This window comes from Bos javanicus, chromosome 21 (assembly GCF_032452875.1).
Source record: "Bos javanicus breed banteng chromosome 21, ARS-OSU_banteng_1.0, whole genome shotgun sequence".
Lineage (NCBI taxonomy): Eukaryota > Metazoa > Chordata > Mammalia > Artiodactyla > Bovidae > Bos > Bos javanicus.
The window spans coordinates 33,668,432-33,694,896 of record NC_083888.1 but is presented as its reverse complement, the minus strand read 5'-3'; the positions used below and the strand labels follow the sequence as shown (position 1 = coordinate 33,694,896).

Genomic DNA, 26,465 nt, shown 5'->3' with positions numbered 1-26,465 from the left:
TAAAGCTCCTTCTTCCCCCCAGCTCAGGACTGAGCAGTAGAGATGTGGAGGCCGAGTGGGGTCTAGGACTCCTGTGAGGTCATTCTGCAACCTCTGCCTGGCCCCTCCTCCTCCTGACATTCTAGGGGAGGCACGGAGAGAAGAAAAGGCACAGACTGTCTCCAGCAGAGGAAGGTGGAGGACCAAGGGGAGATGGGGCTGGAGAAGATCAGGTCGCTTGGGGCTCTGAATGCTGAGAATCGTTAAAGGGTTTCAAGCAGCAGAGAGATGAGAAGGCAGTAGCCTTGACCCATGAGATGGCAGGATACTGGTCACCCAGGGAAAACTTTAGTGGCCCTTAGAATTATGAAGTGGAGGGAGGCATAAGGAGTCCCCCATCCCCTGCCGACTTCTCCGGGAAAGCTGAGCTTTGGTTTTTCGGTCTTGCTGTCTCTTTTGTGCCCCTGGGGCAGGATGCACAAGACAGAAGGCAGAAGGATAGGCCTGGCTCCTGTCCCTGACCTGGCCCCCAAGAGGCTGGTGCTGCTGCCATGATACTGTGTGGATCTCCATGATCCCAGGGCCCAACCTTACAGTCCTCCCACCCACCACCCCCAAGGCCCATCGTGTGGCTGGCCAGTCAGGGGAAAACAGGGCAGCAGCCCAGGGCCCGGCCAGCCCCTCCCCACCGGCTCATTTACATGGGATTTACATGTGCTCCTTCCATGCCTTGATGCACATGGCTTCCTGCCCGCCTGGCCTCTCCTGGGGTGCCTCCATAGAGACAAAAGAGTGTGTTCTGTTCCTCAGGTCCCCTGATGTAGGCCCACAGGGGAGCCAAGAGACTCACCACAGGAAAGAGGGCACTTCCTGGGGTCCAGAGAGAGGGCAGGGACCTCCTAGAGGTTGCCTGGCAATCCAGGTGTGGTCAGGGCTTGAGACCCACTTTCCCCACTAGCCACTCCCAGAACCCACTCCTTCTGCCCTCTCCACCACCATCCAGGGATTGAGGAAAGGTCAGTCTATGCTGCTGCAGCCCAGCTATGACCTGGAGGAACCTGACTGACCTAGTCATTGACCCTGAGCTCCTTCCAAAGGCCAAATTAGTCTTAGATCCCCTTACAGTGTGCAAGAAGAAGCCTCTCAGAGGCCCTGTCCAGCCCCGTCCTCTTCCATAGGAGGAGAATGAGGCTCGGGAAAGGCCAGGTCTGCCCAGGATCACCAAGGCTGGTGGAGATCCCAGGTCTCTGCCCCCAGCCCAGAGCTCACTGGGGTCGCCCAAACTCCTGGCCTCAGCACCCGGTGCCACCTAGGTCACCCTGGGAAGGCACGTGTGGGAGAGGGAAGAACCAGATTCAGAGAGGGGAACTGTCCCTAGTCTGCCACAGTCCCCTCTCCAGGAGTTACTGCTCAGGAAAATCTCCCAGCAAATCCCAAAAGGCCTGGATCGGACCTCCCTGGCAGTCTAGTGGCTAAGACTCTGTGCTCCCAATGCAGGGAACACGGGTGCGATCCCTGGTGGGGGAAGATCCCACATGCTGCATGGCACAGCCAAAAAGAAATCTCCAAAAGCCTGCACGAGGGGCGGGAGGCGGGAAACCAAGGAGGGGGAGGGAAGAAGGCTCCCACAGGGTCTTATTTGATCAGCTTTATCTCCCAGAATGGGCCCTTTGAAGGCAGAGAGGCCAGAGGCTGTTTCTAGCATGGCCAGGCCTCCCCAGGGAAGTGGTCAGGGGGTGGAGGCTGGGAAGGGGAAACGCTGGCTCCTGAGGTGAGGAAAGGTCAGGTGCAGGAGTGTCTGGGCTCCAGGTCTTTGCCTGACAGGCAGAGCAGTGCTGGAAAGCTGTGGATTTAGATCTCACTCCTGCCTCGCCCTAACCAGGAGCCCTTCAGCTCCAAGGCTCTTGGGAGAAGGGGTGAGGCTTACAGGGGCAGAAGGTGCTGAGTCATGAACAGGAACCCCCATCCTTACCCCCTGACCAGAATGGCGTGGAAGGCAAGGAGCAGGCACAGGTAAATAAATAGCTTGTTTATTAGTAATATGTTACATTATTAAAGTGCATTGAGAAGAGATGCAGGGGCCGAAGCTGGAAGGCCACCAGCCCCAGGCCCTGCCCCAGGCTGGCCAGACACAGCCAGAGAAGGGCCCAGCTCTCTGCTGAAATCCATGGACAGGGCTGGGGGCAGAGCCACCCACCTGGAGAGCTTGGCCCAGGCCGTCCCTACAGGAATTCACAGTTTAGCCTAAGTTATAACATGTCCTGAGCTGAAGGTGGGAGGCTAGGAGCATGGAAGCACAGCCCTTGGGGAAGGGGGCTGAGGGGAGGGGAGGGGACCCCCCCGCCCCCCAACCCCCAATGCCAAGGGCAGAGTCCTAGAAACCTCCCCCTGAGGACCTGGCTCCTCCTTTGAAATGAACACGGTGAACCTAGGGCTCAGTTTTCTCCTTCATTCTCCCCCATCTCCCTCATCCCACCCCCTCCCACAACCACCCCGACCGGGGGCATGGACAAATGTCCCCTTCAGACTGGGCTCCCAGGGCAGAGCCAGCTCATGCTTCTCTCTTCAAACCCATGCCCATCCCTGGACTCTCATCCCATTCCCAGGAGCCGTAGACCGAGGCCCCCCCCACCCCCCATGACCCATCCCTCCCCCAGCCCCTCCCTCCCCACCCTACCCCGCATGTAGTTTTGGTATTTCATACGGATGCAGTCAGAAGTAGCTATACATGAAAGAAGCCTAACATAAAAATAGAGCTTTTTCCGTCCTTCCGTCCGGAAAGCAAACATCCTTCAATAAACATGCAACGCAGCTGCCTAGAGAGACCCAGGTCTGGCGAGGAGGTCACAGAGGGCAGCCCTGGGCCTGCAGGAACACTAGCCTCCCCGAGTCCTTGCAGGAGGGAGAACGAGGGGGCGATCTGGGTCTAGCGAGTCCAGAAGGACTCGGGCCTCAGCCCTAAGGTCCAGAGATGGGGTCCCCCATTCATCTTTTCAAACCCCACTCTCTGGTCCACAGGTTCTTAGGCCAAGAGCATCACTGCATTTCATCAGTTTGAGGAGGAGTTTTTGAAAAATAATCTCCAAAAGATAGTCTTGGGTCATCAAGGCCCCAGCTTTAGAGTCACAGCCTGCGTTCTGTGGCCCTCAACACCCTCGCCCCACGGGGGCCCAACAGCCGCCTGCGGCTGGCCATCTGCAGGCCCGGTGTCCCCCGTCAGGTTTACGCAGTCCCCCTGGGAAGAAGTGGTGGACAAGGAGCTCCTGGGCCCAGCCAGTTCTGGGTGTGAGACTTTTCTAGTGCCTCAGGGCTGCAGAAGCCTGCAGCACACCCGGCCCCGTGAGGCTCTAATGGACCAGCAGGCCAAGAATGAGCGTGGGCAGGACACCCAGCCAGAGGCTGGTGGCCAGGGTGCAGGCGTGGCCCAGCAGTTGTGAGGTCATGGCGCTGTCCTCGCGCAGCAGCTCCCAGTGCTGAGCTTCGCGGAGGTAGGAGTCCTCCTGGGCCTCGCAGTAGTAGTGGCCATAATGGAGGTCCGTGAGGTTCTCGATGAACAGGATGCAGTTGGGGCTCTGGTGGCCGGGCTCACAGCTCTGCTCCACACTGTTCTCGTGGCGCCAGGAGTAGGTGGCATGGCGAGACTCCATGGGGCAGCTCAGGTAGTAGCGGGAGTTCTGGGCCAGGGAAACCTTCTGCAGCGGGGCCTGCTCTGGGGAGCGAGGGGGAGGGAGCCGTGAGGAGCGGCTGAGGGCTCCCAGGGCAGGCTGTGTCCTCCCACACTGATAGGGCTACAAGGCCAAGGCTTCTAAATGAACACGGGGAAACTAGCCCCCCTTCTCCTCCTTACTCTCCCCTGCCTCCCTCACCCGACTCCTTGTAGAACCCCCACACCAAGGGGGCTCCTTCCACAGGACTGTCCTGCCCCATCTGTCTGGAGCCCCCAGGACCAGACCTGGCCTCCCTCGGACAGGGCCACTGGGGCATGAATGTACCACCCGCACTGGACTGCAGCCTCTGAGCTGGGCCAGATAGGTACCTGGCTTCGGGTTGGGGCACCCCTTGTGGGGGTCGACTGGACTGATGGACTGCAGCACTGGCCTGGAGTTGGAAGGAAGAGAGAGGTTAAGAAAACAGGAGGCCACAGGCTCAGCCCCTTCCCTGTTCTCACCCCCGACCAGTAACAGCAGTGGTGCCCACCCGGAGGAGGGTCTGGCCAGAAGGGACGCCGCCCATCAAGCACCACTGCTGTGTCCACTTTCTCCTAGGAGCAGGGGGCCCAGCCAACATACTCTTGGGAGCTGTAGATGGAGACACAGCGGTCCTGGTACCAGCCGCAGTAGGGGTCGCGGGCCATGAGGCAGCCATGACAGCCCCCAGTGTAGAGTTCACACAGGTCCAGGGGTACCTGGCTCACCTCCCACTGGGAGTTCACATACAGTTTCCGCTGGAAGGAAAAAAATGACCACTCAGGTCAGGGACCCCAACTGAGTTCTAAGCCCCCGGGCTGAGGTCCAGTTGCCTGGCAGGCCCAGGGGCCCAGAGACCCTGAAAAGGACATGCGAGTCACACACAGAGGGGCTCTGTCCTCAGGTCACACTGGCCCCACAGGGCGGGTTGAGGGTGGGGAGGCTCACCCGGTCAGCGTCCAGTGACATGGCCTGGATAGCAGCCGCGCGGCGGAAGGGCTGGATCTCCAGGATGTTGAAGACAAGGCCGTGCTCCCGCTCCCCCGGCTCCAGCACCTTGTGGATGGTGCCCTTGTCTGTGGGTGAAGACCAGAGGGTCAGCAGGCGGGAGCCCCACCGCAGAGCCAGGCAGCCTCCCCCTGGGCTGAGCTGACCAGGAAAGACACAGGTGGGCAGAGCTATTTAAGTCAAGGTGAGAGTCAGAGGACTGGGGTGGGGTGGGGAGAGGACAGCATGACTGGGGAGGGTCTTAAGGGCCCAAAGATATCACAGGAAGTTTCCAAGACTGGGCCAGGGAGGCCATCCCAGGAGGCTCTGGGCTCCCCAAGGCTGCAAGGGGAAGCCGGAGCACGAAGAAGGGAAACAGCAGCCCCACGTGCCCAAGCACTGCCAAGCCTCCAGCTATACGCATCAGTTACAGTACTTCACTTAACCCCCCACTCCCCTGGGAGGCAGGTATCACCATCCCCACTTCAAAGGAAGGGAAATGAGGTCACAAAGACCAAGCAACTTGCTCAAGGTCACGCAACTGGTGACTGGAACCCAGAGCAGGCAGAACCAGACCCTTCCAACCTCTTCTGTTTCCTGGACTTTTTCATATGTGCTTTCTTTAAAATAAACCTTTTATTTTGGAATAATTTCAGATGTACTGAAAAGTCACAAAGACAGTCCAGAGTTCCCATATACCCTTCGCCCAGTCTCCCCGAAGGTTAGCATCTTGTATGACTGTGGGGTTTGTCACAGCCGAGCAGTTGACACTGGTTTGTTATGATTAAGTCGACTACAGACTTTATTGGGATTTCACGGGTTTTTCCGCTAATGTCCTTTGTCTGTTTCAGGATCCATTCCAGGATTCCATACTGCATATGCAGTCTTAGGGGATTTTTTTATTTTTCTAAAATCTTAGACTTAAAAAGGACCTTAGGTTCCACATAGGGGATCCCAAGGTCATCTACTAGGCTGCCTGCCTCAGAGCCCAGAGCTCTCTCCATTCATTCCTGTCGGGGACTAACGGGCATCCTGACCCCTGAGTCCTCCCAATCCTACCTCCCCGGCTGTCCCAGTTTCTATAATAGCCTACCTCCCTTTCCCTCCGTCCAAATTTCCCAGGGCATCACTTGCCCCAAAAAAGCAGTCAGATGATCAGATGACTGCCTGCCGGGGACATTACCTCTAAGTGTCCACGATCCCCCCTCTGCGGGTTCTGGGATGTGGTCCCTGGCTCCCTTGGCCTGACAGACTTCCAGCCCACGCACTACCTTCACACCCACACTGCCCTTCACCTCCTCCACAGCCCGGTGACAACCTCCCATAGCTTCTTCCAGCTGTAAGAGCCTCCCATTCTCTGCAGAAGGCTCAGAAAGTCCTATCTCCCATCCAGCCCCAAGCCTTCATGCTGCAAACTCCAAAACGGTATCTCTCTGATGGCCCTAAGGGAGAACCGAGACAAATGCCCTCATCACTCAAGTGCATCGGCTTCCAGGTCTGCAGAAAGGGAGCCTACAGCTGCCTCAGCCCAGGACCAGCCTGCCTTGTCCTGGCTCCTGCTCCCAGTCTTACAATGTCACCCCGCCTACACCCCAGTGCTCTATCCTGCTGGCGGGTCACAATAGCCGGGCCATCCGCTGCTAGAGCAGAGCAAGGACAGGGCTCAGTGGGTGGAGCCAGGATGAATGGAGGAGTCAAGGGGTGGTGGATCTCACAACTCAGAAGCCAAGCCTGTGAACGGGAAATTACTCTCCCCAAGACTCCTAAGAGTCAAAACACCAATGAGAACACCATGACCCTGAGAAAACCCCAAGGTGAAGCAACAGCTGGAAGTCACATGGGGCGGTATGTGCAATTGAGGGGGCTGCCTGAGGCCTAGACTACATGACCCCAGAGGTGTTAGGCACTGGGGGAGACACTGCTTTTCTGATGGCACCACTACCCAGTCCCAAGGAAGGCCTATTGCTCCCAGGGCATCTTCGCCCACAGTCTGGGACCAGGAAGTTGCTCTAAAGCCACCTCAGGGCTGTTTTCTTCACGGCCAATGATCTTCTGGGATGCAGGCTCATCTTTCAGAACGTTCTATTCTGCTTCTGGGGCCAGCCAGACCCCACTCCCAGAGGGACCCCCTCTAGGGAAGAGGAGGTGGCCCAGCAGTCCTCCGCAAGACCCTGCAAAGGCGCTGCCGTCAGGAGGCCCTTCCTCACATCTCACGAAACGCTTTGCATCCCACAGCAGATGGTTCCTCTTACTTGCATAATCTCAAAGACAGCAAGAGGAGCCAATTTCCTCACTCTGCCTAGCAGAGGCCCATAGGACACCTGGGACCAGGCCCTCCCACCTGACTTTCCACATCTCTTCCTACCATCCTCAGGAGTCAGGGTGCTGGACCAAGCTACACCCAGCTTTGCTCACACTCACCACATTTCTGCCTCTGAATCCGAGTACCTTCCAGCCTTCGATGCCCTCCTCCCTCTGCCCCACCTCCTCCAGGAAGCCCTCACTGATTGACTCTTTCACAGCTACACATATTAACTCCTGACAGATCTTAGCCACTCAGTTCTCCCTTCCAGGTATAACTATCCAACCAGATGTTAATGACATTACTCTTTATACTCATTTTAACCAAGCAGACTGGAGAGGGGGTCCCGGGTAGCCCCTTACCTGTGGTTAGGTAAAGCACGTGGAAGGTCTCCCCATTGCTGGCGTGCATGCGGTGGACAACCACTTTCTGGTAGTGGTACTTAGAGTGGAACAGTGGTGCCTTCAGAGGCCCCATGGGCTCCACCCTCTGCACCACCTCAGGGTGACTGTCGGCCACCTGGAAGGTCTCTGTGGGTATCGGCTGCCGGTCTGGGAGGCACTGGGCGAGGAGAACAGGTCCAGATCAGTGGGGTGGCTGGGAGATGGGGTCGCGGCCTGGGCCATGGCGGGTGTCACTGCTCACCTTGCCAGGCCGTGGGTTGGGGAGGTTCGAGTGGTAGCCCTTGAGTGAGGAAGTGCAGAAGACCTTGTCAATGTCACCGAGGGAGTACACACAGACAGCCGAGTAGTTCCTGGGGGGACATAGAGACCACCTCAGTGGGAGGCCCAGGACCGCCCACCTCCACTCACTCAGGCCAGCCCCGCACCAGATGGAGTATAACTATAGCCTTGCGACCAAGCCACCTGGCCTTCGAGCTCTGTGACAGCAGGGACTTTCCTGGAGGCCAAGGCCAGTGCCTGAGTGTTAGCAAATACCACTGAAGGAAGGAGAGAGGCAGGACAGAAAGAGGGAGGGACGGAAGTTCAGCCTAATTTCTCTCTTTTGCAATATAAAACCACAACCTGTATTCTGTCACGGAATCACTGAGTTCAGAGGTCAAGCCCAGGGCAGGAGAAATCCCAACACGCGCATCCTTGGGATGCTAATGGCCACAGAGGCCAGAACCCCGTCCTCCTCCCAGCCCGCTGGGTCCATGCACACGGGAGCCCCAGAACAGGGTCTTGGTTTCCCTACCCTGCCCCCACCCTCCCAACACACACCCTGCACTTAGGCCTGTCTTGTTTTCAATCAATGAGAGTGATTAAGAGGTGTGAATTATCAGGCACAGGCAATGCCTGAGCAGGTGTGATAGCACCCAGCACCCTGAGAGGCCTCAGGAGCCTTTTCCCAGGGCCCAGCAGCCACTCTGCGTACACAGCTGGAGGACACACAGGCCCAGTAGCCATGAGCATGCATACGGCACGTGTGCACACAGCCATCTATACAGACTCACAAACGCACCAGCATACACATCCCCCTGAGCACTGCGTCCGCCCAACCCAGGCCCAGCAACAGCCTCGTCCCTTGAGCCTGGAATCCCTGCGCTTGCCACATCAGCCATCCCCTTGGCAGGCCCCAAGTGCTGTGACCCCCACTGGACACTCACCAGCCTAGCCCCGGGACAAGGCCACTCACCAGGGGTTGGAGAAGACGCCATAGACCCTAGTGTCCTTCCACTGGCCGTTAGGGTCGGGGAGCAGGAAGACGTCCTGGAGCCGGTTGAAGTTCTTATTGGTGGTGGCGTCACTGCACACCAGCATGGCTTTCAGGAAGGTGTTCCACTTGGAGACTGACAGTGAACTCTCACCACCCTGGTCCCCCTGGAAGGGAGGAGAGGAGGGGGAGGTCCCTCAGCACCTGCCTGGGCTACCCCATACACCCGGGGCACCTGATGCCGGGAAGGCCAGCACCCAGGCTTCTGAGGAGGAAAAGAGGCCCTGCAAGGGGCCAGGACCTGCCAAGGGGCAAGGCTGGGCCACCCCACAACTCAGGCCAGGCTCCAGGTGGCGGGCCTGGCTGACCCAGGGCACAGGGCCCACAGTGGGGACCTGCAGGGTGCGGGGGTCAGGTCCCCACCGAGCACACTAGCTCAGACACACGTCTGCCCACTCTTATACATTCACACTCACACACATGGCACAGTCCTACACAACTCAGCATCTTCACACAGGTGACACACACAACGTCAACACACTCTTGTTCCCATGCATATGCCCGTACACACTCTCCATGAATACACACCTGTGCACACCCTCACACATGCACATGATCCCAACCATCACTACCCATTCACAGATGCACCGACCCGCCTGTGCACACCCTCTTCCTCCCACAGTCCCACAGACTCCCTCGCACACTTGCACACACACAGGCACTCACACACTCACTCACTCCTGTTCAGGCACAGACACACTCGCTTGCCCACCCTGCTCTGGCTCACCCTGCACAGCTGGGCCACTCGGGACACGTTGAGCGGGGCCTCGGGATTCTTGTCAGGGTTGTCCTCTCGGAAGAAGTAGTAGATCTTGTCATCATAGGCCTGGTCTTGGTGCACGATGGTGGCCTTGATGAACTGTGGGTCTGCCGGGGACAGACATGAACGGGTTTGAGGCCGGGAGCCTCTCAGAGGACCCAGCCTCCGAGTCTGCATAAACAAACCCACGTCCAATCACAGCAGGAATAAACTTCAGAATGCCAGGTCCAACACCCCAAGGGGGCCGAGACTCTGCACCCCCACCCCTCACCTGTTTTGCCCTCTCCTACAAAGATGTCATTGGCCCAGGAGCAATGACTTCATGCCTAGGGACCGGGAGGAGTCCCTGGGGCCCTCTATGTCACCTCTGCCTAATTGGCAGAAGAGGGAGTGGGTGCGGCTCCACATGAGCTCAGCAGAAGGACACGCTGTGGCTCCCGGGGACCCCGCACTGGGTCTGGGGCTTCCTCTGATTTGTCTCCAGAGGGTGTCAGGCCCATTCTGCCCCCACATCTTCACCTCTGCTATCCCCTGCTCCTGGCCAGGCCCACCTCCTTGGCTCTCTTGTCTCAGGGCTGCACCCAGCTCCCATTTTCCTGATGGCCTGTGGCCCCAGTGGCCCTCAGGGAGACTCCCCAGAAACATGAGGACTCCTGAGCGTTCACACAGCCTCGTTGGCCCGCCCAGCGCAGTGGGAGTGGCCCTCAGGGAGCCTCCCGAGAAGCATGAGGACCCCTGAGCGTTCACACACCCTCGTCGGCCCGCCCAGCGCAGTGGGAGTGGCCCTCAGGGAGCCTCCCGAGAAGCATGAGGACCCCTGAGAGAAGCATGAGGACCCCTGAGCGTTCACACACCCTCGTCGGCCCGCCCGCCCAGCGCAGTGGGAGTCTGACTCACTCTGCATGACGGTGTCACTGGTGTACAGCTCGATCTCACCCTTGATGCGGCGGAACCTAGGGATCTTCCCATTATACTCCTGCTTCCGGATGGTAGAGTACACCTCGTCCCCTGGGCACAGTGGGAGGGCCACAGATAAGCGCACGCAGCTCTTGGAAGCCCCTCCATGGGGCCTGGACCAGGCACAGAGCTGACCACCCTCCCCCAGCCCAGCACAGCTGCCCTCAGGGCACCCGCATGCTCCAGCCACGGCCCTACCGTCAAATGGCCCTACCATCAAACAGAACCAGGGAGTTCTCATCCGGGCTGAAGGGTGCATAACCTTTCCTCTCCCCAAGAAACTCCACAGAGTCGTTCACCTGAGGGAGACCAAGAGGGTCAGAATGCCACGTGGTCCCATAGTCATTGCCTCCCATGGGTGCCAGCTGCTCAGCCAGGGTCCCCATCCTCCCAGGAACTCTGTACAAGACGAGACCAGCCTCAGAGCGCTCCCCCTCCTCCTCCCACCTTGAGGGGCAGAAGCCCACCCAGACAAGGGTGAGCTGACCAGGCACACAGGGAGGGGCCTCCTCACCAGGATCCAGCAGCTGGGGCGCCGAGCATTGGTGCCACAGGCCAGCAGCCCTTCGTTCTGCTTCTCCAGGAGTGTGATGTAGTTCCCACAGTCCTGCCAGGAAAGGCAGAAGGCAAGAAGTTGGTCGGAGGCCCTGGCAGGCCTAGCACTAGGACCCTCAGTCTTGGGAAAGAAGGCTTCAGAAATCTAAGCCCAGGAGGTATCTCTAAGGAGAGCCCGAGTGGGTGCAGTTGACTCCCACCCCCCTAAAAACAGAGGACAGGTTTAGGGAAGGAGTGTCTCCTGCTCAGGCCAGGAACCCTAGGACAGGGCTGCCTCTCTCCTCCCGGACTGCAGCTCCCAAGACACAGCCAGGCCTCCTTCCTCAGACTCTTAGGGACTTTTCCAAGGGGCCCAGCCTGCTCTCTGCACTCCCTTTTCCACACTCACCTGCTTGTCCCGGCAGGACCCCTTGGTGGAGCCAATGTTCACCTGGGGGAACAGGGAGGGGGGATGTGAGTCCACCTGCCAGGGGCAAGATGCCCCCAACTGCTTTCCATGCATTCTCAGGATGGGCTCGTTTGACAGATGAGCAATTAAGGCTTCAAGAAGGGGAGTGATTTACCCAAGAACACACAGGCTACTGAGCCTGATACCCAGAGCCACGGGCCAGCCCAGAAATCTCACAAGACAGGGTCACAGGGTTTGGGAGGCCGGCTTTCTGCTAGGCCTCCCTAGTCAGCGCTCCCCACCCGGCCAGGCCTGTTAGTTCCATGCCTGTCTCTACATCACTCCAGCACCCAGGCCAGTCAGGACCACTTTCACGGAGCCTTTCCCCAGACACCACTTATGGTGGTAAGCACTTATGTGCTTATAGGGGGCTGACCAGTTCTGGAAGACATGCCAGCTCCCCTGGATTCCCTGAGGCCTCTCACCAAGGCCAGAGAGGAGATAAGATGGGGAAAGGGACTTCCTGGTGGTTCAGCGGTTAAGAATCCACAGGCCAATGCAGGGGACACAGGTTCGATCTCTGGTCTGGGAAGACCCCACATGCCACAGAGCAACTAATTTTGTGTGCCCGTGTGTCACAACTACCGAGCCCATGCCCTAGAGCCCGTGCTCCGAAACAAGGGAAGCCGCTGCAAGGAGAAGCCCGCGTTCCGCCACAAAGAGCAGCTCCCACTTGCCTCAATGAGAGAAACCCTGCACGCAGCAAGGAAAACCCAGCTCAGCCAAAACAATCAACCAATCAGTCAATCAAAAGAAGATGGGGAAGGAAGAAAGAGAAGCGGGCAGGAGAGGGTCCAGGCTCACCGTGCGCACGGAGGCGTTCCTGCCCTTGAAGAAGTCAAAGATATAGACTCTGTTGCGTCCGCCCACCCACACGGAGGAGCTGCCTGGCTCGTGGAAAAGCACCGTGTGTGGCTCAGTTGAGCCGAAGTCCACATGGTCCTGCCCTGCACGGCCTAAGGAAAAGACAATAGGCAGAAAATGTTGAGGCTGCAAGATCCCGGCCTGCCCTCCACGCACACCGCGTCCACCGAGCTACGAGGGCTTGGAGCTGGCTATGGAGACACTGGACTCAGAGCTGTGAGCAAGAAATGAGAGGAGCCCTCTGGTAGGGGCTGGCAACCAGCTGACCTCACCCCAAAGCCAAGGCCCCTACCCTACAATATGTGTGACCTCAGAGTCAGGACAGAATTTAAGGACCCCTGGGGAGAACCGACCCCCCCCACCCCACCCCCCCACACACACACTCTGCTGCTCCCAAGAGGGCTGGGCTTGGAAAGGAGGTCCCCCAACTCTGCTCTGAGGCTCTCTGCTGCCTAGGACAGAGCAAGCAGTCACCTCCACCTCCCTCAGGTAGTAAGGCTTCTAAGAACCCCATGGACAGTTCAGGCTCGCAGGAATCACTTTGCTCAGAACCCTCTCCCCTCCTTCAGGAGGCCCTCTCTGACCCTTTCCAACCTACCCTATCCCCTGAGTGAGCAGGTCAGTAAGGATCAAGAGCCAGAAAGGAATCTTAATGTCCAGTTCCTCCCATTTTAGAGATGGAAATACAAAGGTCCAGAGAGGGGCAGCCCAAACTCACATGGGCAGTAGCAGGCCAGGGACCAGAGCTTCTGCCCCAAAGCTGGACTCTGCCCTGGACTGCCCTGGCCTGGTTTCACAAGGATGCCAGCTCACTCCCGGGGGGATGACCAGCCCCTACTTCCCCGCAACTCTGGGATGGGGGCCCTTCACGGAGCATAGCCTGGGCCTTTAAGTAGAAGGGCTGATTGGGACAGTTTTGCCCGAAAAAGAAACCTTCTGCAGCCACTGCCTCCGGGGAGAAGATGTCTCATCTCCGGTGACATCGCTGAGGTCGTCCTGGTTGCAGGGCTAAATTACAGGAATGGGACAGCCTGTGGCGGCGCCCCCAGCAATCAGCCATAACTAGCATCATCCCACCTCCGACCAGCCCGTGCCCTCAGCCTGATCACTGTTTATTCAGCTGCAGCAAACTCAAGGGCAGCAGGCAGTGACACCCAAGCAGGACACCCTCAGCCCAGACAGAAAAGAACTGCCCTGTCCTTGACTTTACCCTCAGTCCCTCTCGGTGCCATTTGAGCCATTCCTCCTGATTCTGCATTCAGCAGGGACAGAGCGCCCTATCCACCCTGCAATGCCCACCCTCTCCATTCTCACTCCCTTTCCTTAAGATACATTCTTGCATGGCCAGGTCACAGGGGCAAGTGGGCTATTCTCAGACTCCACCTCAGCTGTGGCCCAGCTCACTGTATAGAGGCCAGAACCAAGGGCCTTCAGGGACACTCTAGCTCAAGGTCGCATTGGAGGCAGGAGATTCTGGCTCATTCAGACTGAGTGTCGGTAGACAGGAATGTTCACGAAGACGCCAGCACTGCGGGCCACAGAGAAACGCTGAGCTCACGGCCCTTGGGTTCACCTGGTGAGGGCTCACCCAGGGCTGGCAGGCTCCCCTTCCCCAGCAGCTGGGATAAAATTAGAGTGTTAGAGGGCTGGGGAGAGACACAAGGTTTTCCTGACTCAGCGCCCTGGCTCCGGCTCCCCTTTCTCCCGCAGCCTGAGCAGCCACCACCAGCCCTGCAGCCTAACCCGGAATCGAGACAGTCTGTAGCCCCGGCTCCCCACCTACTCCCCGAGACGGCCAGGCGGCCAGAAAAAGCTACCTGTCTGGGCCTGAAGGCACGGGACTGGAACCTGAGATCTGAGGCCTTCCAGAGGCCAAAAGGGAGGAGCCCCAGGCTCAGGTCACACTGGCCACCTCCAAACAGTCACCTCAGCTCACGGCCTCAGAGGAGGGGTCTGCACAGCCAATGCTCAGCCCTAGTCGTGGAGGAAGGGGCACAGGAGGGGCCCCGAGGGAGCCTGTGTCTGGGGTCACAGGGCCATGCAAGTGAGGAAGAGACTAGTCTGATGGGAAACAGCCTGGGCGGTCTAGTCTGATGGGACAGCCGTGGCCTGGCCCTGGAGAGCAAGCTCTGCAGGGAGGCCCGGCCCTACCCTGGAACCCAGGTGGAGGAGTGAAACAGCCACACCAAAGCAAGTCTCCATGGCGCTCAAGCAAAACTGGTACAGACCCCGGGCTGCTCACAAGGTATCGCTGAGAACACACAGGGAGGGTGAGGGCTGCATGGAGGCTGAGGGGCTGCTGGATGTGTATGGGGGTGCTGCTGGGTATAGCATGACAGGACAGCCCTGCACAGATCTGCAAGCGTGAGCCCCGCTGCGCTCAAATGCTGGCTGTAGCTGTCGGGGTCGGGAGTGAGAGGGAGGCAGGAACTGCTTACCTCATCTTAGGGAAGAAACAGGAGCCCAGGAGCATTGCCTCCCTTGACCCCGAGGCCCCTGCCCCTCCCAGCTCTGCGCCTGGTGATGTGTATGGGGGAGATGGCACCAGCTAGGCCCCAGGACGAGGCCTTGGCTCTTTCCCTACCCAGCCCGGCTCCCGCACTGCCTGAGGCCCTCAAAGGGCCTGATTGTGCAGGGGAAGTGTCTGAGCGGCAGCAGCTCGATGAATACATGAAAGGAAGCTTTGTTCAGGTCACAGGAGCGGGGGCTGGGGGGCTCAGGGGCAGGAGGGCTGCCTGGAAGTGAAGGCAGCACCAAGTCTTGGAGGCCAGGATCTGTGGCCCCTTGGCACCAAGAGGGGAGGGGGTGGCATTCAAGGCTCCACTCCAGCAGGGGTTGAGCAAGGCCGGGGCCTGCTCCTAAAGAGATTCAGTTTTGCATCCCTAAATATGTCTTCTTGCTTCCTTAGGAATCCAAAAGGATGGAGAAGGCAGACAGACCTATGCTAGATGGGTCAGAAACAGGCAGCAAGAGAATTCTAGGCAGTGGAAACAGCCTGAGCAAAGGTGGGGAAGCTGTGTGGTGGGTAGAGAGACTAAAGAGAGGAGAATGGGGAGGGGGAGCTGAGGCCCCCAGGTGGTGATGGGGAAGGGCAAGGCAGGGGAGCAAGGTACACCAACCCGCGCCCTTCAGTCTCCGGAGCTGCCTTCTCTTTCCAATGAGCAGGGCCAGGATCCAAAGAGCCTCCTCTCCTCCAGCGTCCCCCCCACCCCAGGTCGCCCTGTCTGACCAGCACCACGCCCCCCCTCCCCACTTCCTATCCTGGAAGTCTAAAAGGAGCACCGTCTGGCACCGTGTCTCCCCCCTCACTCCCCAGCCTGACGCATTAGTGGCTGACTAAGTGGTAGCTAAAAGCTCCCAGAATAACCAGGGGTTCAGGCAGGGGAGAGGGCTAGGGACACACGGGATAGGCATGGCCCCAGAGGCAAGCCAGGCACAAGCCCCCTACCCCCATGTGATTCTTTGCCAATCCTGGCTCCTTCTGGACCAAGAAAGGGCACACTCAGGCTGCCCAGTACCCAGCTAGACTCCGTGGCCCCCTGAGCCCCCACCTTCCTCACTAGGCCCAGCACCAGATAGAAATGAGGGTCAAGAAGATGGCTGGGTGTCAGGGGGGCAGCCCTCCCCCATCAGGCCCCCAGCCAGGCCATCCCTGGGGCTCAGATCCTGTGGGAACCAATCAGACCTGACCCCTCTGGTGGCCCCCACCCTCCCAGCACAATACCAGCAACCGACTGTCTGGGACAAGTGTGACCTTCTGTGGAGGGGGTTTTCCTAAAGCGGGGCTGCCTGCTGGAGCATCATTCTTCCTCATCAGCCCTGGGTGCTGTCACCCTCTGGTCCTCACCGTCCCCGCATCCTCACTGCCCGTGAAAGAGGGCTGCTCAGGGGAGGGGGAGTGGTCGCTAGGACGGGGGGCAGTGGCATTATCTGCGAAGGGAGGAGCAACAAGGGAAGGGCCCACAGTCGGTCTGGACAAGGACAGCCTTCCAAGCTGACCCACTGACCCGACAGGCCTTGAATGCTAACCTCAAGGAGCCCTTTGAGAGAAGGCATGGGGCGGGCTCCGAGAATGGCAGGAATGCGGTATCCAGCAGGGAGTGCCTTCAGCAGGCAGCCAGGGAGGCCCGGGCACAGGGCAGGAGCCAGGCCACCCTCTGACTGGAGGCCCAACCACAGCTGTCAGGAGCCTCCTCCCATAGTCGGGCCCCACCCTGGATCACCAGACCCACCTGATACCCTCGCCAGAGGAAGAAGAGGGAAGGCCCACACAGGGCCCAGGAATTAGCCCTCAGGCTCGCCATCCTGTGGAAGCCCACAGGTCAAGGAGAAGGGAAGGGAACAGTGGCTGAGCTGAGGGGCCCGGGGGCCAGAGAGACGGTGCCACTGGCCCAGGACACAGAACAAGGGGGACAGAGCAGGGCCAGGCAGCCGCTCAGGTTTCTGGAGCTCATCGCCCTGCTCCAGCCCAGGACCACAGCCTGGACTTTGTGAGAGCATCCTGATCTTCAAAAGCCGTCCATTCCCTTCTCTCGGCCGCCCTGTGTCATCTCCTGCTCTCTACCCAACATTCCCTTGCTGGCCAAGGGAAAAGTCACTGACCTGGTAACTAGAGGGATCGCCCACCCACCATCCTTTCAGGTAGGACTCTGAATGACAGAAACTTTCCACTGAAAGAGGTGAGGGGCAAAGGAACAAATGTCTCATCATCGTTGCCTCTCGCAGAGTGGCAGGGAAGAGGGCCCGGGAAGCCACTCCTTGTATCCAGAAGCCCAGTTTATGGGATGGCATGGGCCTGTGCTAAGGAAGGGTTGTGCTATTGGGGTGCTGCCGACACTCGGCAAGGCAGGGCTCCAGACAGCTGCCACAGAGTTGGTGTGCTGGGGCAGGTGGCACCCCTGAGGCGGTACTCAGGGTCATGGGAGGGGTGCCTCACTTTATCAACCATGGGAACAGTGAGTTGTGTGCTGAGCCACAGGGGAGGATCTTCCCACCCACCAAGGTCAGCCGTGGGTGGCAGGGAAGCATACCTCACGTACGGACTCAGCCCAGGTTCTCTCTGTGCTCCCTGTGGCAGCCAGGTGGCTGGGTGGCCGTGACCTGACCAGGGACTGGGCCTTCCTGAGTGTGGCTTCCTCCTCAGTGGATTGGAGGGGCTGGTACTCGCTAAGGTCTAGGCTTTATGACCCACCGTGACTTAGCAGCAGCAGCAGCAGCAGTGACTCTTGGAACAAAACACTCGGGGTTAAGCTTGGGGGCATTTGGGGGAAAGCGTGGGGTTGTGAGTACTGGATAAGTCAGAGACGGCTTTCTGAAGGCGCAGGCAGCAATGAAACCACATCCTCATCTGCCTCCACCAACTAGCTCACCAAATCCCCCCAATCACCCTGCAAAGAAGGCAGGAGAGCACCTGCATGCCCATTTTACAGACAGGAAAACTAAGGGCCTTCCACGCCACCAAGGGCCGTGTGCTCTCTGCACTGCACCACTGTTCTCGAAGGACCAGAAGGCTTGGCCTGCTGGAGAGACCAGCTGGGGCAAAGACTTGAAGGTAAGGAGCAGTGTGGAGAATACACTGAGTGTGTGCTGGGGGCAGGGCTGAACCAAGTAGATTTGGGGGCTCAGGGAAGGCTAGCACAGAGGCCCAGCCAGACAGGGGAGGAGGCTCCAAGCCCAGGGAAGGCGGGAAGCCACGTCCTGTCCAGATTCTGCCTGGATTCCACCGGTTCTTCAGCTCAACAGGTTCTAAAAGCCCCAGAGTGAAGCTGAAGTCAGGTGGTGGCTCTTTCAAAGGAGAGGATAGGCAGAGGCCCTGGGCCTGCCCTTGGGCCCAGGGCCAGAGTAGGGATCAGGGAGAGGGCAAAGGATGGCTAAACCACCCCAAATGGGAGGAGGCAGGCAGGACAGGGGGCCTTGAGAAACAGAAGGTTCCTTAGCTCAGCCTTAGCCTAGGCCAGAGGGGAAGGAGGGAGGGGTCAGAGAGCAAGGGCAGCCAGCCAGCATGGGCAGTTAGGGAGAGCTGGCAGGGGCCAGGCTGCCAGGGCTGCATTCATCAGCAATCAGAAATGCCAAAGGGGGAGATGACACAGACAACAATGATACCCCCACCTAACTGTTTCACAAAATTTACTAAGTGCCAGGCAGTACTCGAGTGTCAGATGTATTAACTCATTCAATCATCACTGACCTCTTCGAAGGCAGTTTCTTTTATTATGCCCTGTACGTTCTACAGATGACGGCAGCCAGACACAGAGAAGTTGAGTAACTTGCCCAAGATCACCCAGCTCACTGGTGGTGTGGAGGCTGACACTCAGGCAGACTGAGTCTGAAATCTGTGTTTATAACACTGGGCTCCATAGGTGAGCCCTTGGAAGCTTCTAGGTCAGCCTCTCTCATACAAATGAGGAGACTGAGGACCAGAGAGGGTGGAATCGGGTCAGAGGCTACTTGCCCGATGAATGCCTGACCTCTCTCCACGATGCCCTAAAGAGAGTGTGTGTAAGCGAGCGTGGGTGTGCAGGCCTGAGGGAGGCAGGGACTAGGGACCTGGGCGTGTGTGCCGCACTGCATGCTGACCAGTACACAAGCATCCCATGATCTCTGCCCAGAATAGCACAGTGCAGTGTGGGCAGGCTATAGCGAAGGGAGGGTGTGCTCAGAGACCCTTCTTTACCATCCAACCAGCCAGGCTCCCGCCCAAACTGCACTGGTTAAAAAAACAAAACAAAACACTGCTTCTACCTCCCAACTCAAGAACCCACCACGGGTCCCAACTGCCTGTTGCGGCAGGGCCCAACTCCTCTGCTGGGCAGTCAAGGCCCACCCGTCTCTGCTCCTCTCCGCCTCCCACTTCTATCCCTTCGCTTGTGCTCTCCCTTCCCGACCGCCTTTCCCCTTCTCCCTGTGCTCACGGTCTTACCTGGGCTTGAAGATGTAGCCTCAATCCCCCTCTCCCGCCCGCTGGCTTCAGGAAGTGTCCCAGACTGCTCCAGGCCTCACAGTTCCGTCCTGCCTCTGACCTTGTGCTATACACCATCTGGCACACACCATCTTCTCTCAGATCACACTGTTTGGTGGAATTTCACCTGGACTGTGGGGTCCTGAAGGTGAAGCCCAGTCCCCGGGGCCAATCCAAGGTCAGGACGGGCAAGTGTGGGCAGCTGAGGACGTTAAAAAGCAGCAGGACTAGGGTAGGCCAAACCCCAAGGTCAGACTCGGAGACACCTTAGGACAGGCTCCTGGGCCATCGACAGGGTACCTTACTCCCTCACTAGGCTGGCAAAGAGCCCCGGGCCCAGAAGACAAGGATACAAGCAGCAATCTATGCCACATTCTGCTCCACTCCACGTCCCTGCTTCTCTGTCTAGCCTGGCTCTTCCTCCTCCACCAGGCAGTCGTCCCTGGTTGCACCACCCCACACTGACCCTTCCTGCTCTCACTTCCTGTCCCAGTCCTTGGCTGCACCAGGCTCCTGACCTCCCCAGGTGCCCTCTCTAGTCACAGGCTGCAGGCCCACCTCTCCAGGTACCAGCAGGCCCTCCAAGGACAAACCCAGAACCTCTCCTCTGCCCTCACCGGAAAAGAGACGGAACACAGACCTAGGCACAGAGCGGGGACTAGCTGCCCCCCTTCGTGCAGGCCGCCCCCAGGGGTGCTGGGTTAGAGCCCCACCCCTGACTGACAGAAGGGGTGCGGACATGCGGCAGCCTCAGCCTAATCCCCGGCTGCCGTGACGGTTAAACCCCGATTAGTCCATACCGTGACACAGATCAACCTGCTCCCAGGACCTGAGGCCCAGCTGCCCCGAGGAAAAGACCAGAAGAGTGCGTGGAGCTGGCCCAAATCCAAGGTCCTGAAGGGAGGAGGTCAAGCTGCTAAGGCTCCCAGGAGCAGATAGCCCTGGGGCAGGGAGAGTCTGGGTCCAGCTGAACTGGAAATGGGGTTGGGGAGCCATAGCATGAAGACAGACAGACAAGTGGAAGGAGGCCAAGAGCTGAGGCCAAGGACAGTCTTGGGAGGAAGACACTGCCCTGGTCCCGGCTCTGCCCATCTCACTGGGTGATGCTGGGCCAGTCCTGGCTTCTCTGGCCTCAGTTTCCCCATCTGTGGAATGAGTGGTTAGCCCAGTTGACCTCTGACGTTTGTTTTCTGACATCAGGCTGCATGAGTTAGTCATCCAAGAAGGCTCCTTGGAGGAAGTGAGATCGAACCAACAGAAAGAAGGAGGGGGTTGAGTTGGGAGCTTGGAGGAATGACCAGCAGGGCAACAAGCAGCAGGGCAATGGCCTTGAGGCAGGAGAGCATGGGGAGTGGGGAATGCTGAGGGAAGATCTGTGGCCAAGGTGGGGTTGGGGTGCAATAAAGGGCTTGGAGGCTGACTGACCATCGGGAACAAGAAAGGGATGGATGAAACAGTCCCTCACAGCCTGCGCTGGCTACGAAAGGGAGAAGCCCAAGTCCTCTGACATCTGGGGACCACAGTCCCTGCTCCAGGAGGACCCCCTTCCTCCCCCACCCTTGGAGAGAGGTGGCTTCCGGGGCAGCCAGGACTGGCCAAAAAAGGAAACCAAGAAAGGAGGAACCAGAGCTGTCAACTAGAGCAGAGGAAGTGCTGTCAGCCCCTTGTGACAGCTAGACTGCCCGGCAGTGGCACCGGGGGTGGAGGATAGGACGTCAGCTGGGGTCTGCTCTGAAAACTCGGGGGCCACCCACTCTACCACTGCCCCTTGAGGGCCACTGGGTCCCACCCCAGAGGCTGAGTCTCGGCTTCCCACCTGCACATCAGGGGTCCTGACCCAGCCTTCCTCAAAGAAGGGCGTCCTGCTCTCCCTGCTTCTCCCACGCGCCCAGCCTGGGTAGTGATCCACCCCCGAGAAGGAGGTGAAGGTTCCTGGAAGTGGAAGCTGGGCAGAGGAAGGCCATCTGCACCTCCCACACCAGCAGGGCCTGGCTGACGCTGGGCGAGCCCCTCAGCCCGTGAAGCATCTCTGCTGAGGACTGGGCCTCCTCACCCGGAAAGCACCTGTGGTCAGGAGCCAGCAGGAAAGCTCTGGGGTCCCTGGACCCTGCCCCAGCTTCCCATCAGGGAGCTACGACACAGGGAGGTCTTCTCTGCCCACCATGGTCCTTTCTTCCTACTGCTGGGCTAGCTGTGGAAGGCCATCAGACATCCCCTCCTACAAGAAACCCTCCTGGAGCCCCTAGGCCAGGCTGACTCAATGTTCCTCCACACAGCTCCTTGCCTCTCCTTCATCCTAGTTGCAAGTTCTGGGGTCTGAAATCCTGTCATACCTGGGTACTTCCTCCTGTCCCTCCCCTCTCAAGCTGGCTCCTATTCCACGTACCATCCTGAGCTATCACCTCTTCCAGGAAGCCTTCTCTGATTGTGCAGACTGGATTAGGTACCTCCTTGACCCCCACAGCTGCCCTCTGTGACAGGCCCTGACACGCTGCATTGTAACTGCAGCTTGACTTGCCTATTTGTCTCCTCATCTACACAGAGAAGCCTATGCACTCATCTAGTTTCTCATCCCTGGTTCCCTAGGCCCAGGACCAGCACAAGGTTGGCCCCAGCAAATGATAAATGCCAAAAATACTGAATTACTATGCTCACCCCAGGAGTTACAAACCAAATGAGCCATTTCCTCCAGCTGATCAGCCATCAACTTATGAGAGAAAATGATAGGAAAGAACAGAAAACTAAAGGAGTTCCCCTGACTTCCCAGGTTTTGGTTTCTCCTCACTGCTTGGGTTTGAAGAAACCACTACAGCCTCCACCTGCCCCAGAAAGGCAAGGGATTAGTGTTCTGACAAGGATGTGCTCAGTCGCTTCAGTCATATCCAACTCTTTGCAACTCTATGGACTGTTGTCCGCCAGGCTCTCTGCCATGGGATTTTCCAGCCAAGAGTATTGGGTGGGTTGCCATGCCCTCCCCCAGGAGATCTTCCATGACCCAGGGACTGAACCTTCATCTCCTGCATTGCAGGTGGATTCTTTTATCACTGAACCACCAGCTCCTTCCTACATCTGCTTTGGGCTTCCCTAATGGCTCAGCGGTAAAGAATCCACCTGCAATGCAGGAGATGCAGGTTCAATCCCTGAGTCATGGAAGATCCCCTGGAGGAGGGTACGGCAACCCACTCCAGTATTCTTGCTTGGGAAATCCCACGGACAGAGCAGCCTGGCGGGTTACAGATCACAGGGTCGCTAAAGAGTCAGACACGATTTAGCGACTAAACAATACCTGCTTTGGAAATTTGAGGAAACTGAGGCTCAGAAAAAGTCAAGCACTTGCCCAGAGACACACAGAAAATCATCAGAGCTGGGTCCAAAACCAGGCTTCCAACTTCCCATCTCTTTCTCCCTCATCATGGTCATCTTGGGCCAGTGCCAGATCTCTTACATCCCAGCCTACTCTTAGAATCTTCATTTTTCAAGAAAGGGGGACCACAGAGCTAGCAGGAAACTCCCGGTGACATCACCAAGCATTTCTCCCAGCTTAGAAACTCCCCTTCCTCCTGGGACTTGTCCCCCCTACCCCAGCCCTGTTCTGCAAGGGGAGTTCACCTTGAAGGTGATGAATACATCTGAGTCCCCAAGGGGGCAAGGATTTCCACTGGAAATGGTGATGCTTGGGGAGCCCCAGCTGTGACCTCATCCCCTAAAGGAGGTGACAACAACCCCCCACCCTGGGGAGTGGCCCCATAATGGCTCCCCCAGCAGCTGCCAAGTCAACAATAACATCCTGTTTTTTAACTGGACAAGGGAGATGGCAGAACCAGCTGGATAAGTGGAGACTGCGCTCTGTTTCTTGCTGTGGACAAGCTGGCTCACCTCTGACCTTGGAGATCAGGGTCTTCTGGGTCTTCTCCATCTCCTTCGACCAGGGATGGAATAAGAGAGGGGTACACAAGCATGCCCACCTCCTGCCTTCACCTGCAAACCACTCCCCACCAGCTCCTGCTGCAGGGAGGTCAGGTCCACAAAGTCACACCCTTGACTGGCCCCTGTCTCAGTGACAGCTCTAGGGGGAAAAACTCCAGAGCCCTGACAAGCTCTGAGGGTCAGAGACAAGTACAGAGCTCAAGGGCAACTGGCAGGTCAGTACTAGCACATCGCTTGCTCTGTCCAGAGCTGCTCTGGGCCAACCTTTATCAGACTGGAGAGGCATCAACCCCCCTGACAAGAGCTGGCCGGGACCTTCCCAGAACTCCCTTATCTAATCATCCCCTAGGACTTGGGGGTTCAAGTGGCAGAAAATAAATGACAGAGAAAGATCCCTCTATATTTATTCCAGTCCTCACACTTGTCCTGGCTTATAATTAAAACCCCAGTTTAGGCCTCACGGAAAAGCAGCTCCAGAACCACCATTATCCTTGGTCTAGTCATTCCTGGAGGCCGCCGTCCCCATTCCTTCACCCCACTGGTATACAGGGACCTAGGCCTCCAGCAAGGCTGGGAGGGTCCTCCTCTCACCCTACTCCTGGGTTCGCCCTGCCCAAGCCCATTCCTGTCCGACTGCCATGTGTCACTCCATGGGAAATAGGAGGCAGCTGTCAGCTAGGCATACCATTACCAGCTGGTGGTCCTGGGGGACAGGTGGATGGCAGGGTTTGTCTGGCCTGTGGGGTGCCTGGCACCAGCGAAGAAGACCACAGATTGCCCTTGGCCATGAAAGGTGAGGGGCTGGCAGACCCAAGTTGGGGGTCAACAGTGCATTACCCAAAAGAGGGCATGGCCATTGTGGCTACAATAGTGAACTGCATGCAGCGGAGAGAGCACTTTGGAAAGTGGGTAAGAGGACAGAAATCAGTTTTAAATAGCCTCAGGGTGGGAACTAAGTGCCCGACGAGAAGGGAAGGCAGCATTAAGTGCTAAAAGGTGGGTGTGCATTAAGTATGTGTGTGAAAGGGTATCTTGGGAAGACTGGGGGATGGGGAAAAGCGAACCAAAGGCAAGGGGTTTGGCACAAGGGGAGATTTCAGAACACTCTGAAAGGGGGAGATTTTAGAACACTCACACGTGGCCATCATCCCCTTCAAAGCGCACAAATGCCGTGCTGTCCAAGACAGCTAAGCAGACTGAGGAAAGACAAGGATGCTGAGAAGGAAGAGAGAGCCCAGGATGGAGCTGGTATGACTGAGGGGCATGTTGGTGTCCACCTTAAGTGGACAGTCAGGGGTCCAGATGCCCCACTCCACTTGCACCAGGAATATCTTTGTCTGGATAGCAGAGCTGGCCCCCAGAGTACCCACTTCATGGCCAAGAAACGGCCTAAATCTTTCTCCACTTCCTAACTCAGAACAGGCTCTGGTCCCTGCCAGATCAGAGCCCCCTTTCTGCAATGTGAGCTCACACAATGCACAGTGACCTTGGGCGAGTCACATTCCATCCACTGCAGCAGCAGTTCAGGCCACTTGCTTTTGGAGTGGGTTTTTCTTTTTTCTCTCTCTCTCTGCTAAGAATACCTGCCCCAGATAATGCTCAGGCTCTGGCAATCCCTGCAAACCGCCTCAGGCATCAAAGAGCTCCCGGAGGGGCCAAATCTACCAGCCCCCCAACCCCCACTGCCGGTCCACCACCACCGCAGGGGGGCCGCGCCGACGCCGAACATGGGGACAGAGCCCAGTGGTAGGGGGGTGGGGAAGCATTTTTGTGCATTGCAGAGGAGGCGAGCTCAGCCCCTCGAGGCAGAAAACCCCTCAAACCACCCAGCTGGTTTTCCGACCCACGTACAGTGGTCTAAACTGAGGCGCCACTGGGGGAGACTCCGGTCCCCCAAGTTCACATAACCAGGAGGGCCTAAAAGCTGCACTCCTCCTCCAGATCCTCTACCTGGGGGTCCCAATGGCCGCGCCCCACCCATCGGGCACTGCCCCCACGCTGGCGCCGAGCCCTGTGACAACTGCCACGTGCGGACAAGGGGGGAGCGGCTGGTCCCAGCACTGCAGAGGCAGCGCCCGGGTGCCCAAAGCCTCCGCACCGCACCTCGTCCGGGCTCTCCACAGGGTGCCCACCCCTTTACCCGGCCCGCGCTTGGGGCCGGGGCGGGGGGCGGGGGCAGGCAGCGGGGTCTTTGTTCCCGCAGCCCGAGCGCAGCGGCGGCGGCAAAGGGTCCGCGCCCCCTTGCCGGCCCCACTGGCTCCCCCGCACGCAGCTAGAGCCCGCAGCTCTGGAAGATAGAGCCGGGTGGGGGCCCGGCGGGAGAAAGGATCCCCCGCACAGAGGCCCGGGCGCTGGAGGACTGGAAGTGCCTAGGGCCGAGAAGAGGGCCCTCTTGTCCCCCTGCACCCGGCCGCTGCAGCTCCCGGCTGCGGGCGGACTTGGAGCGACTTAGCTGGGCTCCGGCCCCCGCCGCTCGCTCGCCGCAGCGTTACAGCCAGCTCCGGTGTGGCCGCGCGCACATTCACACACTCACCCGGACCCACACGCTACCGGCGGGGACAGCCCGGGACCCACAGAGCCGCGCGCACGCACTCCCTCCGGTGCCGCACACTCCGCACCCGCCCCGCGCGGCACTGGATCCCGCGCCCGCAGCTCAAGCGGCGCCACCTACCTTTCCAGACAGCGGAGATGCGGGGTCCGCTCTTCGAGTGGCCTTGGGAGGCAGCGGCCGTCCAGACCAGCTGCAGCAGCAGCCACAGCGGGAACCTGGACCGAGCCAGAGAGCTGGAAACGCGGGCTCGCGGGGCGCCGAGGGCGGTGCATCTGGACGGAGGCGGTGTCATCCCCGGAGCGGAGCGACGGCGGAGAGCAGCCAGACTGAGCCAGCGCCCGAGCGAGAGCTGAAGCCAGTGCGAGGAGGCGGAGTCAAACGCCTGACCCCACCCCGCCCCTCCCCCGCCCCTCGTCTCTAGGCTAGCCAAGGGGGGGATGCAAGTGCCCCCCTCCCCACCACGCCCCAGGGAAACCTACACCACCTCTTTCTGGGCAACTCCACCTGCAGGCAGAACCCGGGTGGGCAGCGAGCAAGACAGACTTATGGTCTTCTGTGATGAGCTCCAGGTTCTGTCCCCTCTCTGGGCCTTAGAGTCGCTCCCCCAACACCATAAAGGGATTGGCCTAGCCTAGAAGTCAGGGAGGACCTCTCCTGAGGGCTCAGACAACCTCTAATGGTCAGCTAAGTGTTTGGACCTTGAAAGCTGTGGTTCTTAGAGGACGGGCTGGCCAGTGTGGACACAGCTCCTCTGAGCCTATAAACAGAAGCAAGA

At 58.6% G+C, this 26,465-nt stretch overlaps 1 protein-coding gene across 1 annotated transcript; it reads right to left on the bottom strand.

The window, feature by feature from the left end:
- Window positions 1-1,993: 1,993 nt before the first annotated feature.
- SEMA7A (semaphorin 7A (John Milton Hagen blood group)) lies at window positions 1,994-26,036 on the bottom strand. The gene is made up of 14 exons (XM_061394841.1): window positions 25,811-26,036; window positions 12,195-12,346; window positions 11,331-11,372; window positions 10,902-10,994; window positions 10,602-10,686; window positions 10,328-10,438; window positions 9,398-9,537; window positions 8,593-8,777; window positions 7,600-7,708; window positions 7,317-7,515; window positions 4,614-4,741; window positions 4,269-4,423; window positions 4,016-4,077; window positions 1,994-3,688 (listed from the first exon to the last, which is right to left on the bottom strand). Exons 1-14 carry the CDS (start codon window positions 25,980-25,982, stop codon window positions 3,327-3,329), a joined length of 1,995 nt encoding a protein of 664 aa, XP_061250825.1. The 5' UTR covers window positions 25,983-26,036; the 3' UTR covers window positions 1,994-3,326.
- Between the last annotated feature and the right edge of the window lie 429 nt (window positions 26,037-26,465).

Coding starts and splice junctions, on each gene's coding strand:
- SEMA7A (XM_061394841.1), bottom strand. CDS start 25,982: ATGACACCGCCTCCGTCCAGATGCACCGCCCTCGGCGCCCCGCGAGCC. Junction 10,995..11,330: donor GGTCCTGCCGGGACAAGCAG/GTGAGTGTGGAA, acceptor CTTTCCTGGCAG/GACTGTGGGAACTACATCAC. Junction 9,538..10,327: donor CAGTGACACCGTCATGCAGA/GTGAGTCAGACT, acceptor TGTCCCCGGCAG/ACCCACAGTTCATCAAGGCC.